Here is a 25538-nt window from a genome sequence, read left to right on the forward strand (position 1 = left end):
GAAGGAACGACCTGCCCAAATCCAACCCCAAGACGAAACCAACAAACTTTAAGCTCGGACTTAATTACAGCTGACGTGAGTGGACAGACAGCCCCCCACCAAAACAGGCACAGTCGCATCCCTCACTCTTTCCTTCTTCCTTCGTCTTTCATCATCACCAGCTGAGAGATTGAAAACACAAGCATCAAAAAACGCCGTGGAACTGGTTTCACGACGCCCCCGCATCCCTCCAACAATAACCTCAGACTCTCAATTGCCGTCCAACGTTCCACTGCTGCCATGACCCTGCAAGACGGTTGGCAAAACGTGCCCGACCGCACCAGATCCAAATCCAAAGCCAAATCCGAGATGTCGTTCAAAACCGCACCCTCCGTGACCGACGAAGATGTCGACCCGACGCCGCCGTACGAGGACAGCGTCATCGACTTCCGCGCGCCCGGCCTGCCCGCCCGCCTCAACGTCGTCTCCGCCACGTGGGGCGGCGTCAACGTGACGGAGGACATCCGGTCCATGGTCATGGCCGACGAGACGCTGGCGCTCGACATGGTCAACATCTACTGCGTCCTCATGCCCGACCCCGTCTTCGGCGTCCAGAAGACGCTGAGCGTGCTGTACCAGTACGAGGGCGCCGACGGCGAGCTGTGTGTGCTCAACGCGCCCGAGCAGGGCCCCGCCCGGATGCTGAACATTTACCCGACCGCCCACAAGCTCTCGGCGACGGAGCACATCCGCGCGCTGGCCCGGCCGTGGACGGCCGGGCCGCACGGCGAGGTCGAGATCCTAGCCGTGCTCTACGGCCCTGACCGCATCGAGACCCCCTCGGTGCTGAACGAGCTGGCTCGCTTTTTCGAGGGCCGCCGCGGCCAGATCCGCATGACCAACGCCTTCTTCAAGGCCGACCCCTGGCCCAACCACCGCAAGTCGTGGACTGTCTACTTCCGTTTCTTGGACTCCAAGAAGATCCAGTGCGTCACCGGCATGGAGGACGGCGCCCTCGAGGTCCCGTGGAGCAGGACCTACTGACGGCTATGCCGTTGTCCCTCTCAGTCAGATGGTCTTTGTTTTTGTTAAGAGCGGTGGCAAGCAGGCGTTGGGAGTAATAGCGAGCCTTGTCTGAAAGTCGTGGTCACATCCAGTCGTTACCAAGTATTCACAACCAGTAGGCTTTATCTTCCTATACTCAACACACTTACTGCCTACAATTTTGCAGTTCCCGCGCGCACTTTCGCATGGACAATGAGAGTGGCTATATCTTATTGGAGAGCAGGATGCGCGCCATGATTGATTTCTAGGGTGTCTGTAAACTGCCCCCTCGGAGTCTTGGTGTGGCGTTAGTCTAGGGGCTGCGCCAGGCCAGGCTCTGATGCCATGACAGCCACTCGATTCTTGGGACTGCAACATGAACGCATGAAGCCAAGTCTGCCAATCTCGGGCATTGATTAGCGCTCTGAGAAGCCATGTAATGGAACCAGAAGTGTGGCAGTGCACGTCTGCCTGAGACGGGAGTGTGGCAGTGCATGTTTCGAAAGTCTACGACCCCTCACCTGACATGGACTTGAAATTACCGAATTCTTGTCGTTTACCAGGTTTTCATCGTCACCCCCGTCGTCGTCGTCGTCGTCGTCGTCGGCGTATGATATTTATTTGCTTGACGTCACCACCAAAACAATCCCCTGGTATCGCGCAATGGCCGAGTTCCATGTCGACCGTTTCGATTATGGCCCCATCGACCTCGCGCGCCCGGCATTTCGACTTCTTCGGATCCTGAAAGGCCGAGGCCTTATGGTCTGCTGTGAGCTCTTTCAGGCATTCCTGACCAGGGCTGCTGACAGAACAGATGCGATTTCGTACGAAGCGCTCTCCTACGTGTGGGGCTCCGACAAGAGAGACCGCGTCATCGAGATCAACGGGAAGCGTTTCATGGTCACCAGAAACTTGCACGACGCGCTCCAGCAACTCCAGCTTCCTACTCGAGATCGCATCGTGTGGGCTGACGCAGTGTGTATCAATCAGGGCAACAAAGACGAACGCGGCCATCAAGTTCGGCACATGAGCCAAATCTACAAGCGCGCATCCCGAGTGATTTACTGGCTAGGGCCGCCCACATTCGAGACAGATCACTGCCTCCGGGCTCTTCGGTCGCTAGAAACGAACAGCAGGTCTGTTGCTCACAAGAACTGGACCCGAGAGCAGTGGATGGGTCTTTGGAAAGCCTCGAGCGGAAGCTGCCGTGCCCAGCAGCGCGAGGGGTTGCGTGATCTATTAGGTCGGCCATGGTTCCGAAGGGTTTGGATTTTGCAGGAGGTTGCCCATTCAAATGCGGCCGTGGTTTGGTGTGGCAAGACCTACGTCTCAGCGCGGATATTCAGCTTGGCCCCCTTCCTGATGGGGCTGCGGCCCACAGAGCACTCCCAGGCAATATTGGACATGATGCCCGGCCCCTTCCGAAAGGAGTCCTGGTTTGGCGGGAATCAAGATCTGTACACCCTCTTGGAACGCTTTGGCGGCAGCGAAGCATCTGAGCCGCGGGACTTGGTCTACGCCCTGCTCAGCATGACCACGGACGCCATTCACCACATACGCCCAGAGTACAAAAATGACGAGATCTCAGTGGTCAAGACCGTTTCCCACTTCTTGTACCGCGTGGATCTAGACACCGCCACCCTAGTATCCGCCAAGCCGACGTCACTTCGCGATTTTTGTGGGCGCATATCCCATTTCAGTCAACTAGCCCTTGAGATGGCTGTTCAGGACGAAACGGACGGAGACGAGCTGACGGCTTTCATTCTGGATCGATATCCCAAGATAGCTGTGCGCCACAGCACGGTGATCTCCGCTGCGAGAAACGGTGCGAAGGCACCAAGGCTACTTGGAATTCTGTTAAAGCATCTTGATAAACTGCCATCGCAGCAGCAAGCCCTGGCCCAGAACCCCGACTTCACGAGGGCTGCAGCATCCAACGAAATTAGCGGCGACGAGGCTCTCCAGTGCCTACTGAGTTACGCGACAAAGGAGCCGCCGCTTACAAACGAGACTCTAGTCGCAGCGGCGGGGAACCGGTCGAAGGGAGCAAGACTTATCGAACAGTTATTGAAACATTGCGGCGACGCCGGTTTGCACATCAGGCCCAGTGTCATCGAAGCTGCTGCGAGAAATGACGCGTGCGGTGCGCAAATAGCCAGGGTTATCCTCGAGCGTGGAGTGACATACCAGCTCACGGAAAGGATCCTGAGGAGCGCCGCGAGCAATCAGGAAAGTGGGGAAATAATTTTGGAGCTGCTATTAACACGTGGACAACCAAGAGACGGATCCCTTGGCCTCCAGATCAAGCAGGTGCTTGATTGGGTGGCAATGCAGTCCGACAGCCCCAGAATCCCACTCATACGCCTAGCCGTTCTGAAGCTTGTAGATACGACTATCCCGAAGCATCTCCTTGAGTGGATCCCAATTCGAGATGACTTGGTTGCACAGACGACACTAGTCTGGGCCTCACAAAGCTCACTAGCCTACGTCAAGCTGCTACTCGAGCACGGCGCCGACGTCAACATAGAGTGCGGGACTCTATACTACACTACACCCATCGCTATGGCAGTCTCTTGTGGTCAGCTAGAAATCGTCCGGCTATTACTCGACAGCGGCGCGGATGCCGGCCGGTGTGATAGGCACGGCCACACACCGCTAGATATAGCAGTTGTGAAAGGGCATGAACCTATTATTTCATTGCTACTGGACCGCGGAAGGGGTGACGCCGAGTCGAAAGATGCGGCGAACCTAACGCCTCTTATGTTTACCGCCGGGAACGACCACACCGCCATCACTAGCATGCTGCTCGAAAACGGCGCCAGCGGCGCATCCACGTCCGAAAACGCCAAAACACCACTACATCTTGCAGCGAGCCATAGCGGAGGGGACAAAACTGTCGATATACTATTACGTTACGGGACTCAAGTTAACACCCAAGACCAATATCACAAGACAGCCCTGTGGTACGCCGCTAGGATAGGCAATGTCAGCGCCGTACAGTCCCTGATTAAATATGGCGCCGATGTTAAAGCAACCCCGCCCCCTTTTTTCCAAGCCGTTCAGAACAATCATCTCGCTGTCGCCAAGATTCTACTCGAAAATAGCGCAGACATTGAAGTCAAGGTCTCCATTTTTGGAGAAATCTTTACGCCGCTAAAAATCGCCATTTCTAAGTTGGATCTTTCCATGGTACGACTTCTATTGGACAACGGCGCCGATATACATTCACCAGTGTTCCGCTACAACGACTCAAAGACAGCGCTTGACTTTGCAGACCGTAAGTTCGCCAAGGGATTGACAGCAAAACACGAACAAAAGGAAGCACTACGAAAACTTATATTATACTGGAGCGGGATGGGGAAGTAGTTGGAAGATGCCTGTCTTGTTGTCTGTCTTCTTGTCCGTCTCGTTGTCTGTCTCGTTGTCTGTCTCGTTGTCTGTCTCGTTGTCTGTCTTCTATCTTGTAGACAGCCGGGTATTATATAGACCTTTGATAGCCTAAAGACTACGTCCGGAGAAGGTACCCAGGGCCTAGGGCAGGGAGATGAGGGTCTAGGTTGCGAGTCAGTATGGCCTATTGTATAGCCCGACCTCGCCACATTTATACCACATATACAGAGCGCTCCAGTCTCACATATATCCCAGTGCAAGTCTGTGAACACGCTGTTTGTTCAGCTGACAGAAAGAGCATCGATGAAAAGCCTTAGAGACAGAAGTAGCTAATTAAAAACAAGACAGATACATCATGCCTTCAGACTGTAGATGAAATCTTTCACTCTAGTCGGACAACATGGGACCTGGGGGAAGGTCGTGACTTACCTAATGAGTCACAACTGAAGCCGTCCGAAGGAATAATGAATGCTGTACTCTAAAGGGCCTGTCTCATGGGGATGTTAGTAACTGGATATTACGAAGGACTGATGTCAACCGTATGACTAGTGAGTTGAGTTGGCTGATGCAGACACGACTGTTGGCTACCTGGATGGGCAAGGGTATAAATACAGGAGGGTTATTATTTTGCACTGTCCAGTTTACTAACACCAATTTCCTTCACGTCCCATCCACCATTAATGAACACTTTCGAGAATTGTAAACAGCAACGGCATTTAGCGTTAAGACAAGCACGGGGTAGTACTGCAAGCGAAAACATCGTGTTTCGAGACTCTCAAAGTCCCAGAGCTACAGTTGAAGGTTCGTCTTGGTAACTTCCTGAAAACGCCACAGCCCAGTTCACAGAAATAAGTAATATCTCGAAGATGTCCGACGATCCCCACAAGGAGGGAAAACGCTACATTGAGCAAGAAATTTCAGAACTAGTGGGCTCAGAGTTCAAGACCGAATACAACAAAGTCAAGGACCGAGTTGTTAACGACTACCTTCGCGATGTAATCGGGCTGTCCTCAGGCTCTTCCAATACCGAAGCCGCCGAGGCCGTTTTCCTCAGGCACCCAGAAAGCAAAGCCCGATTCTGCCGCATCTTGAACCAAGGCCTCGAGGTCGCGGCCGAGGCAGGCGCCGGCGGGGGCTATGCGCAGCACCAAAAGTCCATCGAGCGTGAGGCCAGCAAGTACGAGGAGCAAGCCAGCAGGGAAACGGACAGTACCCGCAGACAGTACCTCTTAGACTCAGCCCAGGAAGCGAGAGACGACTTGGAGTCGACCAAGAGGCTTCTGGACGGCCTGCACGAAAAATACGGGAACATGGACATTGTGCCGGTCTACGAGAGCAAGAAGAAGCAGAGAGATCTCAGCAAGGATCTCGGTCTCTACTGCGATAAAAAGAGCAGCACTGAGGAGATGTTCTTTGACGACAGCGGCTCCGACTGGTGAGGGGAGATGCCCATGACAAGTATTTGATAGACCCTTCTCCCCGGCCAACGTGTAAAACAAGACGGGAGAGGCTTCGGGGCATTCTAATTTCATCTACGTGGATTATGAAGCGGCTGTATGAATAGCCAGTGGACTTGGTTAGTGTTGTTGTAATTGTCATTTCTTCTTGGAGTGAGAAATTATTCAGGTACAGACTAGCAACAAGGCGTGTTTATTATTGAGTTGTTTAACTACTTACATGCATTCTCCGCCATTGCCAATGCTAACAAAGAAACTAATTAGAGTCAAGCGTATAAGTGTTTCGAAAGTCTGATGCTGAATCCGCTATTAACTTCACCAAATCCCCAGGAATAAACTTGAATTTACCTAGCGGGGGATATTGGATCTTTTAATGACATATGCCGAGGTGACTATTACAGAGTATAGAAAATGAGCTCAGCAGACACCTGCAAGAAATCTGTACAATGGCTTCGAAATGAGCTTGCAGCGAGTTTTCCAACTTGTCGTGTTAGGCGTCTCGAGAGAACGTCAACAGAAGAGACAAAAGCCCCGGAACTCATACCAGGCCGGAGGACCGGCGATCTGAATCAAAACTGAGAGCGAATCACACTCACTCATCTAATAACTGGAATTGGCGACTCGCTTATGCTGCCGCCTCTTTGTTCAATTTGCTGCAATTTCCAACGCACTTGAATTATGTCGGTGCCGACGTGGGGAGAGCTAGCTGGCACTTAAAATCCGTAAAATAAATCCTGGCGAAAGGAAAGCATTGCACCATTTCACAAATTTTCAAGCGCACCAAATCTGCAAGAACCAAGCAAGAAAGCCGCCCCATTACCCTAGCACGAGCCCTTAAAACCAGCGACCCAACTTTTCAAAAGAGGATCGGACGGTAAGGTACAATGGAACTTCCGCCAAGCTACCCACTCTCCCCTCCTCGGTGCCCGCACTTGAAGTTGTCGCCAAATCTAGCTTTAACTGCAGGGGTTTTATGCTCCGGCTTCTGACTTTACCACTAGCTAGGGTGGGCAGAAGGGGCGTCCTAAAGGCCACACGTAGTAGTAAATTAATTAACTAGAATATGAGGGCTTTGGTAAGATATATATGACAACAGCCATAACTGGGCAGGTTTGGTGACGTTTCGGCCAAGTGGTCGTACCCTCATGTGGCCCCCTATTGACTATGGTTTTCTCCTGGGAATCGGCGTCTTGTTAGGGGTGAAAATTATGTTGTTACTGAACAGCAATGTACCTTACCGTCCGAATAGACGTTTTTGCAAAAGTCAGATGGAAGAAATCGCACCATTACCTGCGCTGTCTTCCAGCCCAACCAGCTCTGCAAAAAACGTACCCATCTGCCGCCTATACACACACACACACAGAGAGAGAGAGAGCCATACAAAAACGCACGCACGCACGAATCTACCTACCTGGTAAATAATTCACATCATTCCATACTGCTACGTATGCAAGCTTTCAAAAATCTTAACTATACACTACTATAGCTTCCACCATAACCACCGCCGCCCGACCGCTCACGCACCAACCTACCTATCGACCGAGTAAATGATCTACACCGTTCCGAACTACGCACGTATACAAGCTTTCAAATTAAATATACTAACTCTCCACTGCTATAGCCTCTAGTCACACAGTCGCCGCCCGCCCGCCCGCCCACCCACCCACCACCATGCCGCTCACCCCCGAGGAGGGCCGCGCCGGCGCCAAAGAGATCGTACGTCCGGATATCCAGCAGGGCGTCGGCGGGTACCTCATACCCGAGTACCTGGAGGTCGAAGACGAGGTCCTGACCATCTACGTGCAGGATGTGCTGGGGATGACGGACGGCGCCTTCGCGGCGGGCCGCGACGCGGGCGCGTTCTGCAGGCACTCGCTGAAGCAGGGCGTTTTCTGCACTGTGCTGCGCAAGTTTGTCGACATTCGGACCGAGGCGGCGGAGCGCTGCCCGCTGTTCTGCGAGGTCATGGCCGAGCGGGCCGGCGCGCTCGACGCGCTGGCTGCGAAGGCGGAGGCGGACGGAAGGCACAGGCGCGCGGTGTACCTTGTGGAGGGCGCTGAGCATCTGCGTCGGGATATTGGGGATGTCAAGGCCGAGATGGCGGAGCTGGTGCGTGCCTACGGCACGTTTGATAAGATGCCTGCTGTGGTAGACGACGAGGACGAGCAGGCCGCGCTGAAGAAGGCGTGGGACAATTACGGCAATCTGAAGATTGCTATTCGCGAGATGGCTAACTTTTTGGAGTTTGGTGATAATTGGGGCCACTAGAGGACGGTTGCTGGGTTGGTTGTGAGGGCTGGGTTGGTTGTGGGGGCTGGGTTGGCTGTGAGGGCTGTTTTTTTGTCTGGGCCTACCTATATACAGGTCTATACGTGCGTCGGTTCAGTAACAAGGTACAACACAACCGAAGAGACTTCCCACGATCCACCATGGCCTGCTGCGTGGAAGTCGTCTCTATTTCGGTCCGAGCTCTCGTTGGAGTCTCTCTCGTCACTGCTTTTGTTGAGAGTGGCGCAGGCATTGCGGAAGGCGTTATTTGGGCAATGGACTGGTGTTCTCCTATTTCCTAGAGAATGCTATTTGTAATTATAGAGTGACTCAGTAGGGTCAGGTCCTACCAGAAGTCCAAAACTTGGCTGAAGCTTATCTAGGTACAGGATATCAGTTGCTTTACGGCTGCATCTGTCGTGTCTTCTTGGCTTGAACCCAATTCTAATACCAGCAACCCTCAGTGTGAGGCCAGTAATCTTCCCTAGGAGTCCCTCTTGACTGGGCCTTCGATTTATTACCAGTAATCTCACTCGCCAAGTAGGTGGTATGAGTCTCTAATGCTTTATACCAGGGTTTCTGTTTCGTTGAAGATGTTATGGTGGGTAGGTAGGTGAAAGGTATGTGAAAATAAACTATCGCTGAGAACCGAGACTGTCACCCTTTCCTTTCCTCAAGTTCTTAACAGGCCTCTCTTCTCTTTCCTTCTTTCTTCCTCTCTTTCCTTTCTTCCTTTCTTCCTCTTCTTTCTTCCTCTCTTTCCTTCTTTCTTCCTCTCTTTCTTCCTTCTTCCTCTCTTTCCTTCTTTCTTCCTCTCTTTCACATCCCTTACGGTTCTTCTTATAGTCCTTTTCATAGCCCTTCTCATAGTCGTCGCTATTATCGTCGTTCTAACTAGAGTTGAGACCGCTTTGAAATCCCAGGTCTTGGTTAGTTAGAATGACTACCTACGTAGAACTATTTTCCCAGCGGGGTTGAGATAGGTCACATGAGGCGGCCATGAAGGAACATACTTTACTAGTCAAACCAAACTCACTCTAAACCTTCCTTTCAGGCAGAGCAACAAGACCAGACACAGACGAGGGCACGCGTACACATGAGAACCACAAGACACAACAGCGCGCGTGACATCTCAGCCTTATATTCACTTCCTCATAAACTAATTAGGTATCTTGCATCATATATAGCCTCCCATTATTATCCAACCAGCCCACTCAGACGATCGAGTCCGTTTGGTAGAACGGATTGTTGGGGTCAAAGGGGAACTTGCGCACGACAATGTCGCCCGTGTAGCCCCACAGATCGGGCTCGGCGGGCGTGAAGTTGAGGGCGCACGGCGTGGCGATGCCCTGGCCAAACGTGGCGACGTCGGACGTCTTGCCCTCGTCGTAAGTGATGCGCACCTGGTTGACCGTCTTGCGGCTCTCGTCGATGGAGAAGTAGTTGCTGGGCATGAATTCTGCGAAAAAGATCTGTCAGCTTGCACTCTCACGCGTTTACTAGAGAAAACCTTACGTATCCCAGAGTGCGCCGTCGTCATGACCGTGTTCGGCAGATCGCCCGAGTGGGGCACGTGGTGCATGCCCATGTTCAGCCACAGCACGACGTCCTCGTTGCGGAGACTTTCGCCGTCAAAGAACTTGGCAAAGTCAACTGGTGGGTCGAACGTATCCTGGCTGTTGTAGGCATGGGCGGCGCGGGGCTCCGTGTCTTTTTGCTTCGTGATCTGCACGTCGAACTCGGCAAAGCGGCCCGCGTTGTTCAGGTTGCTGCTGTTCTGGACCGTCAGGTGCGACGTGCCCGTGTAGGGCAGCACGCGATAGCCGCGGTTCTCGCCCAAGGCGTTCTGCTCACCCTCGTTGACCACAATCACTTGGGTGGCGCTGTTGGGGGCCCAGTTGAAGCGGCCCTCGTCCTCGCTCTCAACATACGATCGCTCCAGCGTCATGGTACTGCGCTTCTTGCCGCCCGACCACGGGTAGCTCTTTTCCACGGGAACCAGCGACATGAGCTGGACAGAGTTGTTTGTGCCGAGAATGTCAAAGTCGGCCTTGAAGTTGAGAACGTGGTCGTGCATGCTGCCCGAGAGGAAATCGTGGATATGGAATCCATAGTCCTCGTTGCCTGCATAGTATGCCGACTGGATGTATCCCGAAGCGCGGACTTCGACGGCGATGGACCCGTCGAGGAAAAACGAGTAGCTGAACGTGTAATCGTAGTTGCCGACGGTCGACACGGACCTCACGGTGAAATACGTGTTCTTGGTGACGCTGGTGTAATGGCTCGTCGTGTGCCTCTGAATCGGGTAGTCGGCCACGTACTCGAACAAGCAGATGCTGTTGACGTGTGTGTGCGTCGTCTCCTCGACATAGAAGGACGTGTTGAGGTACTCAGCATATGCGGGGCAGTCATAGCCGGGGACTAACTCAAACGCGTAGGGCCCAAATCCGTAGAAAGTATCGAGATATGCCGTCCCCGACTGCATCGGATCGTTGCCTAGTTGCTGCGTTAGCTGATAATCAAAATCAAAACAGCAAAAGATTCGTTCTTACCCGCATAGTGCGCCAGCGCCTCTTGAAGCCCAAGCTCGTACAGAATCCGCTCGCCCTTGTACCGAATGTCGTAGAAGGCCATGCCGGTGTCACGAGTGAAGCCAATGTAGAAGCTAAAGTCCATCCACTCGACATACTTCTGCTCCTTGTCGACAGCGAATCTGGAACCGGCCGGGGTGACGGTGACCGGCGGTGGTGCTGCGTCCAGGGGAATTACGGTTCCCTGCTGGTCGGTGTGCGCCCATTCGCCGTCGACGTTGGGGCCGTTCTTCTTGAAAGAATCAGACGACCACGCAGCCCGGAAGTCATCTGTGGTGGCATAGAAGGTGTTGTTGTATAGCCAACCCTCGAACGCCCACTGGCTTGGGTCGCGACCCGTGACGTCCGACTTGAAGTAAAGACCGAGCGGTAGCAGCGTTTCCGAATCGAAATCACTGGTTGGAAGGCTCCAGAAGGCATCCCAACGGATTATACGTCCGTCGTCTTGCCACAAGGGGTCGATGCCCCAAATGTCGAGGGTATCGTTGTCAAGACCTGCGGCCGTGCCGTTCCACAGGTCCAGCGTGATGTCGGCAACGGATGCTCCGATGACGTATATCCATTCGCTGTACAGGGCGTCTGAATCGGCGTCGAGGTTGCGCACCGTACCGCCACCGCTCTGCTTGTTGTAAGGGTAGGTGAGGGGCTCCCAGGTCGCCGTCGTGTTGTCGACGGGGAGAGGCCCAACCACGATGTCGGCATAGTGGGGGTTTTCGGTTGCACGGTTGTTCAGCACAACATGGGCGTACTTGGTCGGCGCCGTGGCATTGGCATCAATGTAGGCGATGGCATCCGTTTTGTTCGGCCACAGGGCTTCGACGAGGGTGCTGCGAGCGGTTAGCGGGTGCACGAATGCCGGGCCCGCGGCCGCGTCCACTTGTCAAGCTGCACTCACATGCTATTGTCCCAGGCCGTGGCATTCTCGCTCACGGTCAGATTGAGGTCCGCCTGAGCAAAGAGCCATTCGACGACGCCAGCCGTCTCGACGTCACTCAGGGGCGCCCAGATGTTCGTCTTGGGAGCAATGGCGGTGGTGGTCAAGACCGAAGCGCACTCGGGCTCGGGCTCGGGCTCGCTGTTATTGCGGCGCTGCTGGCCGTTTATGGCGCGCTTGACGGCATCCGAGATCTTCTTTTGTGTAGACCCCTTATTGCGCACCCAAGGGACTTTGGGGCTCGGCCGGGCGAGGACATCGTGTGCGACGGTGCTAAGCAGCAGGGCCGAGGTCACAATAGCCCTGGGGCTGATGCGGTCGAGGAGACCCATTGTCACTGTACTGCGGGACGTGGGCAGTGTTGGGGACAGGGGGATGGAGAGAGTGATGTTCAAGCTGGGAACCGGGCGGCTCCTTCTTTTATTCCTTCTCGAACCCCCAACGAATGAAGGTCCGGGGCCAATCCGAGCGATTCCTGTACGTCATGGCGTTTGCAGCTTGATGCTATCCGTAAGCTCAGCAGAGCAGAGCTGCAGCGTAGCACGCAGACCCCAACTAGCCAGGTCTACAGGGTCTCTTATCGCGGCGCTAGTAGGGCAGCCTCGGCCAGTCTTGGGACGTTGGTGGGTGACCGTGGTGGTGGTCCTGCAGGAAGCGAATATAGGCGGCCAGGTGGGCACCTTGGGTAGCTCGCCGACCTCGTCAAGGCAGGTCAGGGCAGGCCAGGTCAGGTACAGTGGCCCCGAGTCCAGACTCGCTTCGGCCCCCGTCCCAGCTCGCCGGAGACCCGCTGCCGGACGCGGCACAGCGTGTCTTGCAGGTGCCATTTGGGTCCGATGTCCGAAACAAGCACTCAAAGCGACGGTCCCAAAGGCCTAGGTAATCCGTAAATCTCTGAAATACCCGCGCAAATTAATTGTTCGGAAAATAGATGCTGTGAACTGCCATGGCTGCGGTACAAGCACCTTTCGGCCCGCCTCTATCGAGACATTTCATCTGGACTGGACTTGACGAGGGGAGCGGTGGGAATGCGAGCTGCAGCTCGGCCGCGTGCATGAAACGGGACGTGGTGGGTGGAGTGGGGATGCAAGGTCGTCGATGGGTTGGCAGGGCTGCCCAAGGGCCTGCCTGACTAACCACAGCAACTGCCCCAACTGGATCCCAAGATCCATCAGCTATCGCGCGATATTATGTCGCGGGGATTGCACGCCGATCTTGGTAAGGCACGCCGATCTTAGTAAGGCACGGTAGATTCCAGAAGACCCAACAAGATATTTGAGCTTCTCAACCGTGTCTTTGGATTAGCCTTCTGCATTTGTCTACAAACTCCGGCCTGCCCGAGCGCCTTCCGCGGGTGCCCTGGGCTGCTTATCGGCTCGGACCCCGCAGCATCCACACCGTCTGACCCCACCTCAGCCCCCCGCCTTTTCAGCATCCTTGCCCCATCTCAGCCGGGATCGCACACTTGCTTCTTTTTCCGGTCTGTTTGCTTGCCATGGATTGGGATTGGGATTGCGTGCGCTAGTTATCGTGACGCCTTATCATCACATGTTTTGCCAGGGAACGAGGGAGAATCCGGAGGGCTGCGTGGAGAATCCAGTACGCACTGGATCCGAGCTTCCTGCCCGGACCGGGGTCTGTCGACCCCGCCTCCGACAGACCCCGCCTCCAGCTATATTGATTTTCCTCCAGGGTTAGGCTGTGGTGGGGGGTCTTGGACTTGTTGTCCCAATTGGGTCAGGCCTATTCGTTTATCTTTGTGCCTGCCCGGCAAACCCAAAGAATTTTGGCCGCAGCGGCGGCCCACGACACGGCCATCGTCTAGGCTAGCCTCGCAAAGACCCCCCCCGGCTTCCTGACCGTGTTGAGCATCTCGTCTCGTCCGCCTTGGATAAGGCTTGGCCGAGGCTACGCACCAATTAGCGGGTACTTGCCGATGGACGCGCTGGAGATTTGGTAATTGCCAATGTCAAGCGGAGACGTGTTGCCGCTCTGCAATCTCGATAACACATGATGCTAGAGGGCAAGATCGAGGTTGAGAACGGGTCGTCGTCACACCGTTACAAGGGCGACTGAGGAACACAAGGGTGCGGAATGTAAAGAGTTCCATGGGCAGGCTCTGAAGCTTGCGGCATTGTGAAGCCTGTGTTTAAGCCGCAGCTCATGACCAACATGGATAATATCCAGAGTATAAGGAACGTGCACGCTCTCAGCGTGTCTTGATGTCATTGTGTTGCTTGTGAGAAAGAAAAGAAGCTAGAACCTAAAGCTCAACTAACCAAGGTCTTTCCATAAGGCTAAAAGAAGATTATGCGAATTCCACCAGGAACGGAATTCTACCAGGAACGGAATTCCACCAGGAACTGGAAACCATGTGCTCCGGCTGGGGTTACCGTTTTCAAATGGCTTCCTCTTAACCCCGACATCTCATATATGAGTTGTGGTCTTGACATGGTAATTAATGTAGCGGAATAGACTTACTTCTCCACCCCCCCCAAAAAGAGGAGCACCACACCAAACCTTGGAAGAGTAGGTATGTAGCATCCACGATACCTTGTTTCTTTTGCCTAAGCAAGCGCCTGCCTCTCAAACCTTACGTTGAGGGGGTAAAGATAACTCAGCCTCAAACGTGAACATCACCAACGGCACTCAACTGAACCTTTTAAACCCAAGTGCATTTATATTCAGTCAAATGGCTGTTAACAGCCTCCAGAAACATGGCACGCCTTCTCCTATACTCAAAGTATTCTAGCCATTCTGATTACGTCCCGGCTTTAATAGTTAGACCCAGTCGGTAATAACCACGCTCCCGAGTCGCCCTAACCACGCATCATGGACGCGCCTCGAACCTCGCCTCGTCCCAAGTCCGCCGCACAACACTCCAGTAGCGATCAGCATGCTTCCTAGCATGCGCAACATGGCCAGAGCCGTCAAAGACCTCGCGGCGGACGCGGAAACCGGCGGCTTCGGCGTCGGCGGCGTGGCGCTCGACGGCGGCGGCCGGTGTGATGCGGTCGGCGGGGCCGTAACAATACACCCGATCAGCCTCTCGCACGCGGCCCGCGTCGTTGTGCGCGCGCGGGCCGAGGTCGCCGATGTGGTCCGGCAGCCGCAACACCGCGACCACGACCCACACGAGCGCGACGTAGATGTAGGCGGCGGGCGTGATGGCGAGCCGCGCCGCCGCCGACGGCGCCCCGGACAGGATCCCCTGCAGCAGCGTCTGGAAGGTGAACGGCGCGGGCGTCGAGTCGAAGATGGTGGCGTGCAGGGGCAGCGCGGCGGTCTTGCCGTTGTAGGAGGAGCCCGTCGTCGCGTAGGCCGTGTACAGGTGGTACAGCATGGTCGAGCCTGCGTTGGAGAAGACGTGGACCAGCAGGCGCAGGTGTGGGGGCGGATTGGCCGCCGCGTTGCTGTGAGGTGATGATATCTGGGTCACCTCGTCGTCCGGCTCGAGGATGGCGCGGGTGGCGGTGGCGGCCATGCGCGCCTCTCGCAAGCCTATCCACGGGAAGGTCATGCCGGCGAAGGTGCAGGTGACGAGGAGGATAGCCGACGCCGGGAAGAGGGCCTGGTACTGGCTGACGTACTTGGCGAGCGGGCCATCGCCGGCGTTCATCCAGCCAAAGATGACGATCAGCCCGGGAGCGTCGGCGTCGGTCCCAGGTCCGCGTATTGTTTTATTGGGCGGCGGGCGCAACAGGTAGACGCGGGGGGACAGCCTCTCCATCATGGAACTCAATCCACAGGCGCTGCGTCGCTGAGGTGTTTCTGTGGACATGGCTGATAGCGTATAGATGTCAAATATCCTGTGTGATAGTTAGCGAATGCAGTGTAGTTTGAGAGAATGGTGTGTTTATGCACAATTCATATAAGAATTGGGCGAAGGCGCACCTCCCTACTCTCGTCAGCTCATGCTGAACAGTCAGATTTTACTTGACTGTTGGTTGGATCAATATCTGTTGGCACGGAGCCGCGTAAAGTTGCGGGGCCGAATCCCGATTCGACGGTTGGTTGCCACTGCGCGCCTCAGGGTCGGGGTGTCGGGGTACCATGTAAGAACACTTTTCATTTGATGACGACCCGAGCCCTGGGTTTGCTGGGAGGCGAATAAGGTAGGATTCGACGGCCAGGGCCCCAATCCCTATCCCTACCCTGGCCCGTCTTCGGCATTCGTTGGAAAAAGCCTGAATTGAAATAAGACACACCCTGGGCTTATCATGATTCTCGCCAGTCCTTCAACCCATCCATGGCACACGGGATTGCCGTTAAATCCGGCCCAGCCGTCGACATGACTACAACTACGACAAGACCCGATGATGCCTGAGACTAGCAACCCCGATACTACCCTTCTGTTTATAGAGAGGCGGGGGAAACTGCGACGGCAAGCAAGAGGTGAAATGTTCCGCAAAATACAATGACGGTTGATGAGAGCTGCCGCAGCATGCACGTGGTGCTTTTTGGTACCTAATCACTTCAGCGGCAACAATACATCACTCTCATTTTCCATGCGAGGGGCAGTAGTATATTCCAATGTTCCAGACAACAATCATCATGTATCTGGGTAAGGGTTGGCCGTTGGTTTTCTTGGAGCTTGGGAGAGGCAGGTTTCTAGAAGAAGGATAGATAAATACGGCAATAATAAATGTCTGGGCTGGTTTATTACTAGGTACCTAGGAAGTCTAGAACTTCGTTATGGCCCATTCTTAAATGGAAAAAAGAAAATAAAAGTCCAAAAAACCGCAAACCCAATCCATAAGAGTAACTTGGCCCGCTGTCTTCCGCATAACAGCCCTGTTTTCAGCTTCGTAGTCGCCCGCTAGGTTCTGATCTCTGACTGGGAGGGATCCGTCAGTACTGTGGTGTATATCCGCCTCTTCCTGACTGGTCGGAGGGGCTGGTACTGGATTCGCTCGGAGAATTGTAGATTCACTCGACTTTGACCTTCAAGTCTTTGTAGTTTGCGAGATCCTCGTCGAGTTTGACCTGCTTTCCAGTCTCTCTGAAGATTGATCCAATAAGTAACTTTCCGTAAAGCTTCTCCAGGGTATCCAGGCAACTCTTAACGGAATTAAATCCCTCTTTCGCTTCCTTGGCCATGTTCAGAAGGTTCTGCTTTCGTTCTGGGTCATGCTTTTCCTCCTTAGCATCTTTCTCGCACTGCTTAATATCCTTCTTGATGGCCTTTTTGAACTCGTCGGAGCCGCCGTTGGCACCCAGTTCGGCCAAAATCTCGAGCACCTTGTTCAAAATTCCGCCGAAATGGTCTTTTACTAGAGGGTGTAAACCAAGAGCCGACTGGACTTGTGCGTGAGAGAAATCGGGTTTTATGTTGAGGACATTTTGAACGTAGTCCTTGAGAATTTGTTCCTTGAACATATCGTACACGCTTTTGTAGCTGAAGTCGACTCAATTTCGGATTTCTGAACTGACAACGGATTTGACAGTATTCAGAACATCGGATGAGGTCGCCTGTTTCTTGGGCATCCTGGAGTTGATATATTAGTTCACTTGGCCATGACGTAGGTGGGAAGCAACATGACCTACTTTCGACCGCTGGATCGGAATCCTCCCGAGGCTCAGAAAACGAACCTTGTATTTGATGGCAATCGCCCCGTGGTTCTTTGAGTGATTATTGCTTGTGTCGGTATGTCGTAAGTAGCGGCCAATGGATCCGTGGAGTGATGTGGGTGAACTTGGCGACTGGGCTGGAGCAGAAGAAGCACGCCCTAGACCATAACTAGGTATATTTCTAACCTCCACCGAGTAGGGAGGGCAGTCGTGTTGGTACCGCCGCATTGGTACCGCCGCATCAGCTGTGTCTTTGTAAGTCCATGGGTCGGCCGTTGAAAGCTGTTCACGGGTGTAATTGATCACAAGCTACGAATGTGTCAAACAGCTTCTTTCAAAGTCACACCGTCCATCTCGAAACCTAGTACGTCCTTGGCTCTGATATATTGACAAGACAACCCTAGCAGGCCTGAAAACTTGGCCATGTGTCACTCAAAAGGGACGAAAGCTTTCTATCCACTAGTTAGGTCAGTCCCGTAAACTCAATCCCTTTGTGGCAATGTAAGTATTAGTCTGAGGTATCTGGAGTACGTGCTCGGCAGATATAAAGATAAACATACGCAATGTTGAGATCAAGGTCTTATCACGGTCCAGAATTGGAAGCCAGGACCATAGGCTGGGGTAGAGAGAGGAACAACACTTTGAATCCCTATTATATCTTCACACGCGCTTACTGAAGTATGTAACCCGAACCGCGCGATCTCCCACGCGTGGGCTTGTTTCAACACTCCCTCCACATGACATGTCCATTTCAATACTCCCACGCGACCACGCCAGAAGCCGTATACGTGCGCATCTGAAACGACACGCAGGACGTGAGCTGCGCCCTAGACACGCCAAAGAAGACTTGGTAGACACCGTCCTGGCCAGCCGCCGGGCAAGCCATCATCGATGACTGCCCATTTCCCACAATCGTCGGGGCGCCACCTGCAACGCTAATCTCACGCCACCAGCCCGACACAACCGACCCATCGGGCATGAATGCCGAGTGCGGCGGCGTATATCCCATGGCGCCGTCAGGCGCAATGTACACTGGGTCAGATGGTCAGCATGGCTACCCCCTTCTTCGGCCATGCATCAAACAGCCCGCCCTGCCAACAGTAAAACTCACCCTGCTGCCCGCCAGGAACCGCAACATTCAAGAACACGGTGTCATTGCCCCCCGAAAAAACCGTCGACGCGCCGGGATACACCGAGCAGTCGAGCCCCGCCACGTCGGGCGGGCAGTACGCCGACGGCGGCTTGCCGATCCAGAAGCGCCCGCCGTTGGCCTGGATCGCGCGCCCGACCCAGAGGGGCAGCGAGTCGACGGTCGGCGGCCGCCACGCCCCCAGCGTCCACGGCCCCGGCGGCGGCGGGTAGCCTGCGCTGGCCAGTGGGGAGAGGAGGAGGACGAGGCTGGTGGTGATGAGGGACTTCATTGTCGTAACTGTGTTCGTGGCTCGTGATTTGTGGTTATGGGACAGAGCTGGTACATGCATCGGCGTCACTCCGCTGTTGTTGCGAGAGTGTCTTTTACCGTACGTCTATATAACAGAACACGCCCTTCTAGTCCATGTCGCAACGCACATATTGAGCTAATTAGGCGGCTGAAGTTGGCGTTGCGTCGGGGCACTTTTGCCGGATGCCCGCGTGGGCGTCGCCTGGTATCAGCGCGCTAATGTTACGTCTGTATGTTAAACAGGACGACGCATTAGAACTTCCTCGTAGCATCTCTGGTCGCATGGTGCCTGGTTGGACAGAGCAATGTTGCAGATGCTACTGAGATAAGGGATGCGATGCTTGGCGAAGATGGCCATGTCCATTTGTGGAAGTAGTGTCACGCTCGTAGAATTCTGCGTTCAGCAAGGGAGATTAGCCGATTTAGTGGGTGCTTCACATTATATTCTTTCTCACTTGTTACAGCAGTTCAGCCTCTACAACTTATCCCAACTATCCTGTCATCATCGCGAACTCCACGGCTACAACATCCCCAACAACAAACCCCAACAACAAACCCCAACACCACCCCCTCAAAGTCACGATCTCAAATGCTCACAAACTGCCCTCCCCCAGCGGACACCGCCCTTGTACACCCACATGGCCGGCGCATTCCCCTTCCTGAGCCCGTCGACCGCCTCAGCCAGCTGCGGTCCGAGGCCCTCGGCCTTAACATCAGCCAACGAGTACAGATACGTCTTGAAGCTGAACAGCAGGGCGCGCGTGCGCGGCAGGCGCGAGAGCGTCTGCAGCTCGACGCGCAGGCGCGCGGCGGCCACGTCGACGTCGCCGGGCTCGGCCTCGCGCACGGCGGCTGCGTCGCCCGCGTGCACGTGGTTGCCAGTCGGCGCGAACATATTAGCGTGCGTCTGGATGGCCCACTGATTACACATGAATTGTTTATTTAGCGATACGCGGCATGTTGACATTGTATTTGTGCGACATCGCACAGGAATAGGGGTGACACGCACATTGATGCGCTTGACGCTCTTACCGACGTCGGCGCGTGCAAAGAAGCGCTCCATGCTGGGGCCGATCTTGTCATACGCGGGCACCGGCGCATGCACGGCGGCCAGTAGCTTTCCCAGCTTCTCGGCCGGGTCGAAGCCTCCCGCATGGCAGCACACGAACGCGACGGCCATGTGTTCGCCCGCCGACGCAGAGTCTGTGCCGTCCGGCTGCTGCACGAGCAGGAACATGTCGTCCTCGACCGTCTCGGCGAGGATCCGCAGCGCAGCCAGCGCGTCGTCGGGCGGCGGCGAGAGCGGAAACTCGGCAGACGTGACTTTGTTGATAAAGGTGGTGCTGCTGCCGTCGGTGCTGGTTCGGAGCTCAAACATGGTGGGATACCGTGCTGGCAAGTACTCGCCGAGGAGGTAGGTGTATGTCTCCATGACGGCGCCGTGCCCTTGGGGAATGGCGCCCAGCACGGTCGCTGCGTTTTCGGCTATGATCCTACGCCGCTCTGTGATCCCCTCGAGGTACGTGCGGTCGATGACGATGAGGTCGGACGGGGTGCTGCTTTGGAGGGCTGGCTACATCTCAGCCTGCGTGACAACTAATTACGCGGAGAGTGGCAGACGCGGCAAACCCATTGTGATGTTGTATGCGGGCTTGAACGGCCGGAACCGCCGCGGCTCGGTTTGCGTCCAGTCGAAGTCTGCCAATGGCTCGATTGCGTCTTTCGGGGCTGACTGACTGGCGGCGCTTGCGTCGTTGCTCTTCTTTTCGGAAACTACATGCTTCCATGCCATGTGCGGCTTGGTTTCCTTCGAGCGTAAAACTAAAGTCAGCCATGAGGGGAGACGAAGGCCCGACCACCTCAGCCATGCAACGGTTGCCACAAAAGCCAATGCCGCCAGCGCAGTAGAAAGAAATGCCATTCTTGTATGTGAGCAGAATCTTGAGCAGAATCTTGAGCAGAATCTCGAGCAGGACGTGGATGGGTTTCTGTTGAGACAATAGGTCCAGAAGATGTCACCCATGAGCATGTAATAAGGGCGGGTGACGTATCTCGGGAGTCGTGTGAGGGGGCAGATCAATCTAGCGCCCACCACCAGCCAATGCGAAGTCGGCAGATAATCTGCGTAGCGTCGTAGAGGTGCTTCGCTCGGCATCCCGATCCCGGCGATAAGACCTCCGCAAAATCACACCGGCTCGCACCGGCTCGGTCTAGCCTCATTGTCACTTCTTCCAATTTAGTGGACGGATAGATTATAATTATAGATCTCATTTGACGTCTATGAGAACCAACAGGGGTACTTAAGCTACATATCCGTCAAACGATCCTTTACGCTCCGTGCGAACGCGGAATGCCTGAATAGCTCCACGTCCGTAATTTCTCTGTCCTCCATGGTATCAAGCCCGATGATGCCATCCTTGCTGCGCCAGATCCTGTAATGTCTGTCGTACAGTTTAACATAGCGTAGCCCTGGGGCGGCAGCTTCACACCTCATGGCGGCCTTCCTGATCGAGGATTCGGTGCCTCAAGCCTTCTCGGCTCATGGGATGTTCTCTTAGTTGATATCGCTAGTATTTTGTACCGACCTGTATAACGATCTGCGTCAAGCCAGGAAGACCGGAAATAGTGCGTTCGAGAAGGTCCAAATGAATCTAGTGAGATATGTATAGTCTTCTCTCAATGTCCTAGATATGTAAACCAAGGGTACATGGACCAAAAGTCCCTCAAGTACACCCACGTCGTTCGAGACAAGACCTGAAGGGATCTGCTCGGTGGCTGAATACTCGGCTTCGTCTTTTTCTTTTTCTTCTAGTTCTTTTTCTTCTAGTTCTTTTTCTTCTAGTTCTTTTTTTTCTTCGTATTCGTCTTCGTCTTCGTCTTCGTCCTCGTCCTCATCCTTGCCTTCTTTCTCGTCGGTGAACTCGTCCCCGTCTTCCCGTTCATCTCCATTTACGGCTTCGTCTGGCCCTAGGCTTTCATCCACGACCACCTCCGAATCGTATCTTGGTTTCAGGCTCCTGTAGCGTCGTCTTAGGCCAATTTCAAGCATCCTAACGTGCAGTGGCAGAGCCGGCTTCTTGTGACTTCCGTTACAGCATCCACATCTCACAACCATCGACGTGGAACATACACAAAATGGCAAGTTGGCGGGCAAATGATCGATCGCCAATAGTAGACAGGATATTATGGACCCCCACGTTATACTAGTCGACGCCAAAGTGGCGTAAATTGGGACAGTGCGCGGGTCCAGATAGGCGATAAGGGATATTCTCAGACAAGAACCGGTTTGAGATGTAGACTTCCTTAAGATGGTTCGGATCGGTGAGCTTCTCGAGTGAGGCAAGCCTCCAAGTGCAGAGAAGTCCGCTGAGCTTCAATGACTCGAGACGGAATCGCAAAGCGCCTGTGTCCCTGAATAGATCGCAGATATCGTCAAAATAGCAGGTGTACTTGTCGGAAACCTGGAAGACCTCGCGTAGATGTGGTTGGATTGACAGGTGGAGCTTCTTCGAACTCTTTCGAATAACCCAGACCGATTTCACCGCATTGGTGGAATATGGGAGCGAGGCTAGTCCGCTTGCTGAGCTCGCTGGGCCACGCCTCAAACACATCACGAAGAAAGCCGCCGCCATTTTTGGTGGTTACGAGCAAACCTTCTGAATAAGAGACGTATGCCTCCTTAATTAATTCGTATGTGAGCTCCAACGACCGGGTTATACGGGATTTCTTCGCCTGAGCATGACTGTCAGACTGACTGCCAACAGGACTGTCAACAGGGCCGTCAACAGGACTGTCAACAGGGCTGTCAACGTAGCCGGGGTCGGGCGCTCTCTCTGCCGCTGAGGCGACAACTGAATCAGGAGCTTCTTCTGCGGCTGCCAGCCGGGCACAGAAAGGTTAGCATCGTCATTTTCGTCCCGGTTGGAAAGGTCGTCTTCGTAAGGCCGTTGTACGGCGTCTTCGGTATTACCTTCTCCATAGTCGGAGTCGCCGGACAGGGAGATAGGGCGGCTTTGTCAGGGGTTCATTCATCGTGCGGTCCAAGTGCGAGCTTCGAGAGGTCATCGTGGGGTCGGCGCGCGGGCTTACAACAACACCAAGGAAATACGGCTTGTTTACTTCATGAACAAAGGTTCAGGGCACAAGACAACAAAAACACCAGATTTGGCGGGACAGGGCATCACGTAAGGCATCAAGGGTCTAAATTTAGTGCCCAAACTAACCGAATCAAGTCTAACCGACCTGCATTGGGTCCTGGCCAGTACTTGGACGTGTTTTTTTGGCTGTGGCGTTGTACTCTTTGCATAAATTGTGCAATCGCTAGCCTGGCTGGTCCTCTAGCTGGTATGTGTGGATCAGGACCTAAAATCGCTTATCTGTAAGATCTGAGTAATCACACCCAATTAACGGAAAGTACTCAGCAAAACACCCCCACGATAAGTTTGGCACAAGGTCCCTCTCGTCGGGTAGGAACAATCCAACTTCGCCGACGCGGATCCGCTTTGGGCAAACACAATGTCTCAGAAAGTGTGCAAAGTTTGGAAGCCGACGACCCACTATCAGTGACAGTGAGGCGGATGCCGCACTAAAGGCTAGAGGCCGAAGTGCTGTCGGGTGTGTGCATGGCTTGATCAACAGGTAACAAAGCTAGTATTTTGGCCGCTCTTGGGGGTCTTGAACGACACTTTATTCAACCTAAAAAGCGGCCCAAGTCGTCGTGGCAACTTTCTTCATGGTTTGGAGAATGACACGTGGCGAGATGGCTTGGAAAAAAGCCCGACCACATACTCTAGGCCTCCTGTCACCTGATAATTGAGCCACATCCGAGCCATAACCGAGTTGAACCTTAAAAGGCCCTCTATGACGCTCACTTCCTAGTATCACGAGATTTCCTTTGTTTTACTTTTTGGGTATAAATAGTGGCTTCTTTCCTGCATCTCTAGACCTTTTTTAGACAGACAATTCAAGACTCTTCAAGCCACTGTCAACTTTCATCACGGGCCAGACCTCCCACTTGTCGGGACTCGCAAATTTCGACTGCATAAAAATGGCCTCGGCCTTGACTTGACCGGCGTTTGTATCATGACCGAGAAACTCGCGTAGCGCCTTACCGTCCTTAAACTATGGTGGAATCGCCGCGAACTCGCTGTGTCTGTAGCGCGATATCTAAGCTGCAATGCTATGTACACACCGGGACTCGCCTTTTGGTTCCGTCGTGCCGTGCTGTACAAATCCGTAGAAGATCCAGAACAAGTCCCCGAGGGCCCTGCCGCTTCCGGAAGGCCTGTTATCAAGAGAGAGCAGGCTGGTTGCCCCTCCCAACGAAAGATGAACTGGCTTTAGTTGAACACACCAGAAACCCCCTAATCCCTATCTTCAATCCTACAGTTATCACGGCAATAGTAATCTTGCTATGGCAGTTGCAGCTGGTGGGAAGATTAACATTGCTGTGGAAAATAAAGAGCTTGCAGAAAAAGAGGGCTCTTTGAGAATCTATGCGGGGCACGGGGCACACTCATGCGCCATGGGCCCAAGGCTCCCTTATCTGCCAAGCCATGGCACAGCACACCAGCAGCCGTGGCAGCCTCGTGCAACTCGCAGTACAGCCCGCATTAGTTACGATATCTGAAGATAAAGTTCCACCGTTATAAGGTAGGAGGTCGGGGAAATTCGGTGTGGCAGGAGACTTTTATTCCCTTACTGTACTGTAGTACTGTGGTTGTACTAGCATAGACTTGAACGGCTGAGCTACGTCCTCCCTGAACTTTGGAAGAGAGATACTGGCAATGCGAATTCTAGGGGCGAAACACGGAGAGGGGGATCCTCATCTAAAATAAATGCAAAATTCGAAGTATGATAAGAGTCTGATGTTGGCTGCCACATCCACTGGACACGGTTGCTTCGTACTACCCATTGCTTCCCAAGGCATTAGCATGAATTGATAACACGTCACTCGTGTGACCCAACCATTCGAATTCCTGGCGTGATGCCGGCAAATGAACGACGAATTACATTCATTGCCATGTTGCAACGAAGCCCTACATTTTGGATAATTGGCTAGATTAGGTGGAGGGCAGCCAAGGAAATTGGGTGGGAGGGCAGCCAAAGAAATTGGGTGGGGGGGGTAGCTAAGGAAGTTGGGTGGGAGGGCAGCCAAGAAGGTTAGGTAGGAGGGCAGCTAAGGAAGGTGACAACAAGAGCTTGCATTATATCTATGCGGCCCTTCTCTCCACCAATACATTTATAAATGGCTCCTCTCTCCCCGCTAAATCTTCTTTGTTCTCCTCAGCGCTCTCAGATTCCAACGGCCTTTTCCATTACTCTTACTGTTTTGCAGCGTAAGTCTTTAACAAGGCCAACTATGGAACAGGTCCTCTCCTAAATACGTATGCGTTTTAGGACCCCGATCCTTCTCAAGTTCACACGCCCACCCGGAAATATTCTTTGTCAATTCAAGTGGCAACCATGTAAATCCCCTCCTGCAGTGGGTTGCTTTAGGTTCAGGCCTTGCCGAATACTTGAGCTAGCGGTCTCCTGGCACAGGTGTGTCTACATTTTACGGAGCACCTCTGGTCAGGTTCAATACGACACGAGAACCGACTCTTGGCCGGATGATGCTGAATGGGAAGGAGCACGAAAAAGTTCGGATTGTCACTCCAAAAGGTGTGAGTTCTTAGAAAACTGGAACACGTGATCGATTAGTCTCGCTGCCAGTGACGTGGAAAGAGCACGGTGGGGCTCGAGATTGTTCGTCCTCTTAAGTGTCAGTTGCAATTTAAAGTCACAATCCATAGTTCAGTTAAATCAATTCTGGTTTACGCTGCAATTGTTCTCTGGCCCTCTGAAGCCTCATCGGTCTAGTA

General features: G+C 53.8%; 8 protein-coding genes across 8 annotated transcripts; 3 read left to right on the forward strand and 5 right to left on the reverse strand.

Annotated features, from left to right (window-relative positions):
* Positions 1-348: 348 nt before the first annotated feature.
* Positions 349-1023, forward strand: B0T26DRAFT_649624 (uncharacterized protein; the record flags this gene model as incomplete). Its single annotated transcript, XM_060438107.1, has 1 exon — positions 349-1023. The coding sequence occupies one exon, from the start codon at positions 349-351 to the stop codon at positions 1021-1023; it is 675 nt and encodes a 224-aa protein (XP_060295281.1).
* A 663-nt stretch (positions 1024-1686) lies between these two features.
* Positions 1687-5852, forward strand: B0T26DRAFT_754012 (uncharacterized protein; the record flags this gene model as incomplete). The annotated part of the gene is made up of 2 exons (XM_060445775.1): positions 1687-4300; positions 5248-5852. 2 exons carry the CDS (start codon positions 1687-1689, stop codon positions 5850-5852), a joined length of 3219 nt encoding a protein of 1072 aa, XP_060295282.1.
* Positions 5853-7541: 1689 nt separating this feature from the next.
* B0T26DRAFT_678233 (uncharacterized protein) lies at positions 7542-8138 on the forward strand (the record flags this gene model as incomplete). Its single annotated transcript, XM_060440197.1, has 1 exon — positions 7542-8138. The coding sequence occupies one exon, from the start codon at positions 7542-7544 to the stop codon at positions 8136-8138; it is 597 nt and encodes a 198-aa protein (XP_060295283.1).
* Positions 8139-9352: 1214 nt separating this feature from the next.
* Positions 9353-11995, reverse strand: B0T26DRAFT_742436 (amine oxidase catalytic domain-containing protein; the record flags this gene model as incomplete). Its single annotated transcript, XM_060444115.1, has 4 exons — positions 9353-9597; positions 9654-10634; positions 10691-11556; positions 11625-11995. 4 exons carry the CDS (start codon positions 11993-11995, stop codon positions 9353-9355), a joined length of 2463 nt encoding a protein of 820 aa, XP_060295284.1.
* A 2344-nt stretch (positions 11996-14339) lies between these two features.
* B0T26DRAFT_719120 (uncharacterized protein) lies at positions 14340-15687 on the reverse strand. Its single transcript, XM_060442407.1, has 2 exons — positions 15558-15687; positions 14340-15472 (listed from the first exon to the last, which is right to left on the reverse strand). The coding sequence occupies exon 2, from the start codon at positions 15442-15444 to the stop codon at positions 14494-14496; it is 951 nt and encodes a 316-aa protein (XP_060295285.1). The 5' UTR covers positions 15445-15472; positions 15558-15687; the 3' UTR covers positions 14340-14493.
* Positions 15688-16592: 905 nt separating this feature from the next.
* On the reverse strand, positions 16593-17150 carry B0T26DRAFT_678236 (uncharacterized protein; the record flags this gene model as incomplete). The annotated part of the gene is made up of 2 exons (XM_060440198.1): positions 16593-17033; positions 17097-17150. The coding sequence occupies 2 exons, from the start codon at positions 17148-17150 to the stop codon at positions 16593-16595; spliced, it is 495 nt and encodes a 164-aa protein (XP_060295286.1).
* Positions 17151-17985: 835 nt separating this feature from the next.
* On the reverse strand, positions 17986-18511 carry B0T26DRAFT_622668 (uncharacterized protein; the record flags this gene model as incomplete). Its single annotated transcript, XM_060436101.1, has 2 exons — positions 17986-18266; positions 18346-18511. Coding segments are annotated over 2 exons (447 nt in total), but the record flags the coding sequence as incomplete, so codon positions are not given.
* Positions 18512-19252: 741 nt separating this feature from the next.
* B0T26DRAFT_650927 (uncharacterized protein) lies at positions 19253-20467 on the reverse strand (the record flags this gene model as incomplete). Its single annotated transcript, XM_060438230.1, has 3 exons — positions 19253-19594; positions 19685-20244; positions 20305-20467. The coding sequence occupies 3 exons, from the start codon at positions 20465-20467 to the stop codon at positions 19253-19255; spliced, it is 1065 nt and encodes a 354-aa protein (XP_060295288.1).
* Between the last annotated feature and the right edge of the window lie 5071 nt (positions 20468-25538).

This window comes from Lasiosphaeria miniovina (assembly GCF_030549165.1).
Source record: "Lasiosphaeria miniovina strain SMH2392-1A chromosome Unknown B0T26scaffold_5, whole genome shotgun sequence".
Lineage (NCBI taxonomy): Eukaryota > Fungi > Ascomycota > Sordariomycetes > Sordariales > Lasiosphaeriaceae > Lasiosphaeria > Lasiosphaeria miniovina.

Excerpts from the sequence above, each read along its gene's own strand:
- B0T26DRAFT_719120 (XM_060442407.1), bottom strand. The coding sequence starts at position 15,444 with ATGTCCACAGAAACACCTCAGCGACGCAGCGCCTGTGGATTGAGTTCC.